At 34.3% G+C, this 9,220-nt stretch overlaps 1 protein-coding gene across 1 annotated transcript in view; it reads right to left on the bottom strand.

Moving 5' to 3' along the window:
- PIK3C3 (phosphatidylinositol 3-kinase, catalytic subunit type 3) overlaps positions 1 to 9,220 on the bottom strand; it is a 186,512-nt gene that overhangs the window by 136,428 nt on the left and 40,864 nt on the right. Inside the window, exons 5-7 of the mRNA XM_006835138.1 lie at positions 8,343 to 8,429; positions 5,707 to 5,802; positions 3,165 to 3,236 (exon numbers count right to left, since the gene is read on the bottom strand). Of these exons, the coding sequence (XP_006835201.1) occupies positions 3,165 to 3,236; positions 5,707 to 5,802; positions 8,343 to 8,429 (255 nt within the window). The remainder of the gene's footprint in view (positions 1 to 3,164; positions 3,237 to 5,706; positions 5,803 to 8,342; positions 8,430 to 9,220) is intronic.

Here is a 9,220-nt window from a genome sequence, read left to right as displayed (position 1 = left end):
TGTTTGTGTTTGTTTATTATTTTCCCTCCTTTTTCTCTTTCCATTCTCTTTAATTTTATCCTTTGTATATCCATTTTTTGTTTTTTCTTCTTCTGTTTCTCATTTCCCCTCTTCTTTTATTCTCGTATTTTTCTCTTCTACAGCTCCAACTTCCTGTCCTGTCTAAGTTATTAAGTGTTTTATTTTTTCTTATTTCTTCCTTTTATTTTCTCTCTTATATCTCTCTTCCATAGCTCCATTTCCCAATCCCTCTTTTGTGTTTATATTCTTTTTTTCTTGTGGCTGCCTGTTTTTATTTCTCGTTGTTATTTTCTCTTTTCATTGTTAGTTATCTGTTGGTTTATTCTATTTTATTTTCTTGTATGTGTGTGTTGAAGGGGTTTTCATTTTCCCACCCAACATAGAACACAGCCACAATCAGAACCTTTGGAGCTTCACCCACTGGGCAATAGCCAATACTAGCTCCTGTACCACCTAATCGGTAACAGACAACAGATAACAACAGTCAAATACACTCTAACCTGAGGTACATAAATGGCGAAAGCAACAGTGTACATGCTTCCATTTTCTCACTACACCCACAGTAGACAATTGGTGAGAGCTTAAGAACAAAGCATCATACAATCATCAACTAAATACAAATATGACAACAACTCCACAATGCAACATAGACCACAAATGATGAAGATGCAGAGCCAGAAATCATTACTGAGAAAGAAGAGGTAATGGAACTAACTGAAAAAAGAATTCAAAAAAATGCTATTTCGGTAGGTACCTTCCAAGGGTTTGCAGAAAGATCAGGGAAAACACGCTGTTGTTGGTGGTGTTGTTAAGTGTCATGGAGTCGGTTCCGACTCATAGCAACCCTGTATAAGGCTTCTGAGGAGCAGCTAGTGAGCTTGAACCGCTGACCTTGTAGGTCAAACCGACTTTGTAGTCCAGCACATTAACCCACAGTGCCACACCAGGACTCCAAGGAAAGCAAGCAGAACACAGGAAAAACGTTAGAAGAGTTTAGGAAAACACTATAAGAACAGACAAGATGAATGCAAATTTTGAAACAATACAAAGCCTACAATTAAAAAATCAGAAGACTAATACTAAGATTTCAGAATTGGACGATACACTGAAAGGGCTAAGGAGTAGATTCGAAACAAAGAAGCACACATTAGTGAGCTTGAAGGTAAATCTCTCAGTACTATTATTCTAGAAGAACAATCCAAAAAAAGAATGGGAGAAAGCCTAAGAGTTATTTGGGACACCATGATGAAGAACAAGTTACAGGAGATCTGACTTCCTGACTAGGAAGAGACAATAAAAAGCACAGAGAAAACTGCCAGAGTTGGAAGAAAATTACCCTACCATCATGAAAGACAAAAAGATAAGGATACCAGAAGCTGAACAAACCCCAAAAAGGACAGATCACAAAACCAAAGACAAGGATAGAATCCTGAAAACAGCTTGAGAAAAATGAAAAGTTTCCTACAGAGAAGAACGAATAAGACTAAGATCTGAATTTTCCGCAGATATACTGCAAGCAAGAGATGACATATACAAAACATTGAAAGAAAAAAATAAAATTGCCTCCCAAGAATCAGAAAGCTAGCAAAGTTGTCCCTCAAAGCAAAAGTAGATGTTTCCTGACAAATAGAAATTTAAAAGATTTGTTATGATCACACCAACTTTATAAAAAATGTTTAAGGATGTTCTTTGGACTAAGAACCAACAACAAAAAACAACAAACAGATCAGCACACATAACACCACCGTCCAGACCTGCGCCGTGGAGTCGGTTCTGACTCACAGCGACCCTGTGCAGGGTTTCCAAGGCTGTAAATCTTTATGGGAGCAGAAAGCCTCATTTTTCTCCTGCGGAACAGCTGGTAGTTTCAAACTGCTGACCTTGGGGTTAGCAGTCTAATTCGTAACCACTATGCTACCAGAGTTCCAGACACAGAAGTATTTAATGTAAAACAAACTTACAAGACTGAAAATATGGAACCTGAGGTATCAATTTATAATGAAGTAAATTATAAACCAATAAGAGGGAATCATGCAGATAGAGAACTTCCAAATGCTAAGGAAGTAAAACAGATTTCAAGAAAAACATTATTTTAAATAGGACAAAAAAATAATAAATTACAAGGCAACCTCAAAGAAAATTAATATACTTGCACATCAAAAATAAAAGAGGAAAATCTGTAAGATTTAGTAAACGTTGTTGTTGTTGTTAAGAGCCATCGAGTCGATTCCAACTCAAGAGCAGCTGGTAAGTTTGAACCGCTGACCTTGCAGTTTAAACAGCTTTGCAGTCTGGCGCATTAAATCACAGTGCCACACCAGGACTCCTTAGTAAACATTAGCACAACAGAAATAAAAATAAAAAGAGAACACACAAAATGAACTTAGTGCAGAAATTTACGTGGAACAAAGAAACCAGTAGTAGCACCACACACACAGAGCAATATGACAGTAATCAATTAATAACTATCAATAATTAGAGAGAGTAAATGTATTAAATGCACATAGGTAGCATAATGGATATTAAAAAAAACAAAAAACAAGAAAACAGAATCCTTCAATATGCTGTCTATAAGAGACACATGGAAAACATAGAGACAGCTTAAGTGCCCATCAACAAAACAAGGGATAAACAAACTTTAGTATATACAAACAACGGAACACTAGGCAGTGTTAAAGAATAACAATGTATCTGTGAAACACCTCACAACATGGATGGACCTGGAGGACAGACATTATGCTGAGAGAAATTAGTCAATCACGAAAGGACAATATTGTATGCGACAAATGTAAAAAGTTAAGAAAATATTTTCTTAATAAAAGAAGCAATCTATGACGGTTACAACAGGGAGGTGGGAGGAAAAGGTATTCACAGGTTAGAGGATAGACATATACGTCAACATAGGTGACAGCGCAGGCAATACACAAGAGGAAAATTAGCAAAGGAAAGAAGAAGATAGCAGGAGACACAGAGAGGAATGCAACAGTTAAAGTGAATAGAGGTCAACACTGGAAAGGACTGCAAACATTGTAATGAGGTAAAGCACATGATTTCATGAATGTAAAACTGATGATCTATTCTGTAACCTCTCATTTCACACACTAAAACAAAGAAAAAAACAAATTTACTAATAAATAACTCACCATAGACATATGAGGATCAGGGACTTTCACTATCTCAAAGCTTGTAAGAATCGGAGATGATTCATCACCATCCTAGAATACAGAAGTTAACATAAACAGACAACAAAATGGTAAAAAAAAAAAAATTACACATTTTAATTCTTATCATTACTCAACTGTATTTTAAAATACATATCCATCTTTACTCCTATTGCTGTTGATAAAACAACTTGAGAAAATTTTTAAATGTTGCATTACAGTTTTTATATCTGTGAGTAAGTTACTGTTAGGTTCCACTACGTTAGCTTTGACTCAAATTGTTGATAACACAATGTTGCCCTGTTCTGGGTCAACATGACAATCACTTCTGGTTTTGAGCCTACTTTTGCAGCCACTGTATCAATCCATTTTATCTACAAGGTGCAAGTAAATTAGTAGTCTGGCATTAATTAAAACATCGCATAGTGGATATGTTGTATCATTTTCAAAATCTTACAAATAAATGTTGATAATGTTTCAATGGATCAGAATTGAGCTCATTTCTGAAAGGAGCATTGTATGGGTAAAGTTGATAGCACTCAAAATTTCCTCACAGCTAGAAACTCAGCAGCATTGTTCCTCAGAGGAAGACCTATTGAACATAATGCAAACTTGAATAGCAAGAATCAAACAATGCATTCTTAAGAAATAAAGCAGTTATTATCGCTTTTGAAGAACGCTGGTTTTTATTTGTGTCCAATCCAAGCAAGAAAGTTTATCAGTAAGAAAAATGTTAGACAAATCCATATATAACGATAAAGTCTAAATTAATTAAGATCAACATTCATTTCTTTACAATTGTATATCTAGCATCCAGCTTTTCTGTCAACTTCCAATGAGTATATTTTCAATTTTAGGTATTTGTAAAAAATCAATAAAGACAGAGAATGGGGAAGTATTGTGATGTTAGTTTAGTAATTGAGCTTACTGCAAACCACAGAGTCCCACAGCTGTTGTTTAACAGTCTGGCTCTAAGTCACAACACTAGAAAACACAATTTATCAGCCCAACTGTGACAAGTAATCTTCACTAAGCCTATCTGTCACAAAAGACAGGTGACAAGAAAGTCTATTTCTATTAGATTCAATACACTGGCCCCAAAATCTTTACACTAAGTGGAAATATGACAGGGTAGGCAGACAGGCACTAATTTATGAACAATTTTCAGGAAGCAGTAGAAAGGGGTCAAGAACCTTTTCAAAAATACTAGAAATTATTCCAATTTCTTTTGTGTTGTTACTTCATCTGTTATCCAAGCTCTTTTCAAAACATCCTTTTTACATAATGTTCCAAAAGCCTTCTGTATCAGTATATTCTTTGTAGCACAAATATTGTTTTTAATAAAATTATATACAGTATAATATGTAAAACATGATTTTATTAAAATGCATTATATTAAGCAATACTAAATAGTTTACATTCTTTTTTACCAAGCGGTATCATGTATAAAACAAAAAAACAAAAGAAGTTGATTTTTCCTCATCTTTCAATAAGGAAAAACAGGTAGAAGCCAAAGAAAATAATATATATGAATATTAAAAACTTAAAAATAACATGAATATGACAATAAATGAACTACACAAAACAAATTCCATATGGAAACATCTTTCAAATCGTTATAAAAATAGATTTATTTTAAAAATCACTTGTGACAGCTTTGACACACATGAATTTGTTAATGTAAAGTGTTGCTTTTAATGAAGCCATAACTGCCTATGAACACTAGCTATATCAGAAAAATATTCATCTATTTTGAAATGTAGCAGAAAGCAGCCCTCAATGAGCACTGAGTCATACACCTGTCCACTTCAACAATAATAGAAGGGACCTGATTTATGTGGTTTCTAACTAAAAATACAATGATTTCTGTATTATTCAAGTAAATTCACTTCATTAGGCACTTAAAGGCATAGATATTTTTCAAATAGTCACATATCAAACATGGAACAAACTACTCTTTCACATAATGAGCACAGATCAATGTGTTCTTGTTCTTACTCAGCTTAATGATAGCAAGACCTTCTCAATTTAGCAGGGATTAATAAATACATGCATATTTATGTAGTCTTTATAAGCTTACTTTTGTTATTAGGGTCAAATATACAATTCCACCATGTTACAAATACACAGAAATCTACTATTAATTCCCAATAACTTAACCAATAAAAATATGGTTAAGACTGGTTATAATTATGATTGATTATTTCCAATTAGTAACTGCAAAGACAATTATTATTTCAGTGGCCGACTTGCCAATTTTCAGAACAATTCATCAAAAAGTTTGTAATCACTTACACACTTATTGAATTCTGTAACCCAGAACTACATTATATGAATGATTGGCTTTTGCAATCTTATTGTGGCTTTATGATTTGATTTATGTATATATAAACAGCTGCTGATGACAGCTGTCTGCTGCTATCTTGCAACCAAATAATTCATCTCAGCAGGAGCACCAGTAGTATTTTGTAATGTTTCCTCTCCCCTCTACTTTAGAGACCATAAACAGTTTCAAGGCAAATACCTTTTCATAATATACAATACCATATTCCTTATCTTCACTCTTGACGCACTGAAACTCAACCATCAAGTACATGAAATTAGAACTTCGTTTTTCACTCTAAAAAAAATTAAGAGTTTTTTTGAAAAATTATCTCAAACATTCTCTGAAAAGATGAGTACATGGTTTTGTTGGTTTTTTTTTTCCATAGTGGTATCATACCTCTCACGGACAGTTGACAATATAATTGTTAATGTCATTGTAATATACATACCAGCGCTGTTTTATCCAACAGTCTCTGTTATTGACTTATAGCTCCCTCCTCAAATTTAATAAGGGTTTTGGGTTACTAAGTTGTTGTTAAGGCTTCTAGTTTTATATAAAACTTTGAAGCTTCTATGCATAAATCTACATGTAAACTGTTATTTCAAAAATAAATATAGTTTGTACTTCTAATTAATGGCTTTTAATCCATATACCTTGTGGAGCACTGTGGGTTAATGTGCTGCATTGCAAAGTTGGTTTGAACCAAAAAGTTGACGGTTCGAGGTCACCAGCGTATAAGCCTGGAAACCCTACAGAGGGTCGCTATGTATGGGTTGGAACTGACCCAATGGCACTTAACAACAACAATGTACATACATAAAATCACTATGGTCTGAAGAGGTCACTTAAACTGTTCAACTTAAGTATATTATAGTCTATAGCAGTAATAGTAATATATTTCTATCTTTCATAGAGGGATATCAGGGCATTAGGCAAAGTAAGTCATAGCAATGCATACTCTACTATCCAAACCTGCACCATAACCCACTGCCATTGTTGTTGTTAAGTGCCGTCAAGTTGATTCCGACCCATAGCGACCATCTACAGGGTTTCCCAGGAGCAGCTGGTAAACTTTAACCACCAACCTTGCAGTTCAAATGACTTTGCAGTCTGATGCATGAGCTCACAGCACCACACCAGGACTCCAATCCACTGCCATAGGTGAAAATAAATCATACCAAGCCAATGTGAGCAGAGTTAGAAGTGTCCCATAGAGTAGCCAAAGTAATCCTTATAAAATCTTTATAAACTTCCACATCTTTTTCCAAAGGAGTGGTGGGTTTGAGTGTTGACATTTCAGTTAGCAGCGGAGCATTTTAACCACTGTGCCACCATGGCTCCTTTGCTATTAACCAAACTAAAACTCAACCATCAAGTACATGAAGTTAGAACTTCTGTCAAGCTGCTTCCAAATTACAGTGACCCTAGAGTGCAAGCAGGACTGCCTCATGGGGTTTCCAAGACTGTAAATCTTGACAGAAGCAGACTGCCATATCTTTGTCCTATGAAGCAAGTAGTGGGAAAGGTGAGCAGTCACACACTAATCCATTCAACACCAGGACTCCTTTTCTAATATCTGATGTTGCTACTGTGTGCTGTCAGTTATGATTCTTAAGAAACCCTACATAGGGTTTCCAAGGCTGTAACCTTTACAGGATGCAAAAGCCTCATCTTTCTCCTGTGGAGCGACTGGTAGATTTTAAATTACAGAGAGCAGCCTACTACACTACCAGGGCGGCTTCAATAAGCACCGGACCGAGAAGCACAAGGTCTGTGGCTCCCACCAGCCACTTTAAAAGTTAATAGTTGACTTTCTTTATGGGAGAAAGACGAGGCTTTCTTAGAAACCCTATACAGTGTTGTTACAACTCGGAAGGGATACCAACAAAATTAAAGAACAGAAATATATAAGTAAACATTTTGATTAAGTTATGTTCAGAGTGAGACTATTACAAAAATTGGGGGGGAAAAACAACAAAAATAAGCAAACTTTTCTTCTAGTTTGTATATATGACAATGCAGTATGAACAAATCCAAAAAATACAGTCAATCTTCAGATTAAATACAAATTTTGTAAAATGTAAAATATACATGTATTTTTTTAAAAGGTAGAATCTAACTTTTACAAGGGTTCACTGTAAAATTAAAGATTTTTCTCTCTCCTACTATTTGCTAAAACTTGTAGATTAAATCAGAAGATACCGATAGTGATCATTGTAAGTTAAGCATATCATAAAATTGACATTTTCCCTTAAAGTTTGATTTATAATTGTGATTTGTATACTCTAAGACATAGAATGTTAGGGAAAACAGCTAGAATTTCAGAGAATAATAACAAAAAGAACAAGTTCGTTTTTTGTTTTTTTTAAATAAGTTTAGCAGTTTCATTGATGCCATTTGAAATTAACATATATTCTGCTCCAATATGCAGGCTCAATAAATGACCTGAAACTTAACTTTATTAAAGGTGTAGATTCCTATGTGTAGTACAGGAATTAATTAGGTAATAATTAATTAGTGAGAGGATTTCACTAAACATGAATTAAGATAACTGAAGTAAAAAAAAAAAAAAAAAGGTAATGAGCTCATGGAGGATTTACCCATTATTGACTAGAATAAGATACTAAGGATTCCTACTACCAACTTCTTGGTCCCACATTATAAAAAAATATTAGAAAAGCAGCTATTCCAAGTTTTCCAAGTAATAGGATTGAACTTATAACTAGAGTTGAACCCAATTATTCTACCTATGTGAGATATCTGACAAGAAATAATTCTCAAAAAAGAACTGATTTTAAAATTTGGGGAAAAATGAAATAAAAGATACAACTCACCTCATTTATCATTTCTATTTCTCTAAATGTCAATCTGTCCAGCCAATCTACTTTCACCATATGTCCTTGCCGATGAGCCTTAGTGAGCTGCAGAAAAAATCAAATGGAGAATAACTGAACACAGACCTGACAGAAGGATAAAGAATGGGAATGTCAATTTTATATACAGTCCTACACAAAAGAAAACAGACACAACTATCATGATAAACAGACACAACTATCATGATAAACATCTTGACTAACAAGATCAATCAAATACTATATAAGGAAAAACAATCATAAAAATAACAGTATTCAATATGATCCTATATGCAGAAAATCCCAAAGACTCAGTAAAACAGCTACTACTAGACCTCATTGGAAGATTCAGCAAAGTGGCAGGATATAAGATCAACATACAAAAATCAGTTGGATTTCTCTATACCAAAAACGACAGCACTGAAAAGGACATTAGGAAAGCAATACCATTTACAATAACCACCCAAAGGATGAAGTATCTAGGAATAAATGTAACCAGAGAAAAAAAGAACTTATACAAAGAAAACTACAGAACACTACTACAAGAAACCAAAAGGGACCTACAAAAATGGAAGAATGTATCATGCTCCTGGATAGGAAGACTTAACATTGTAAAAATGTCAATACTGCCCAAAGAAATTTACACATATAATGCAATCCCAATCCAGATTCCAACAACATTCTTTAAAGAAATGGGGAAAAAAAAAAAAAATTACAAACTTTATATGGAAAGGAAAGAGACCCAGGATAAGCAAAGCACTGCTTAAGAACAATTAGGTTGGAGGCCTCTCACTCCCCGACTTCAAAATTTATTACATGGCTACAGTGGTCAATACAGCTTGGTACTGGTACAATGAAAG

The sequence above is a fragment of the Chrysochloris asiatica genome, unplaced genomic scaffold, assembly GCF_000296735.1.
Source record: "Chrysochloris asiatica unplaced genomic scaffold, ChrAsi1.0 scaffold00015, whole genome shotgun sequence".
NCBI classification, from domain to species: Eukaryota; Metazoa; Chordata; class Mammalia; order Afrosoricida; family Chrysochloridae; genus Chrysochloris; species Chrysochloris asiatica.
This window is presented reverse-complemented; position numbering and strand designations above follow the sequence as displayed.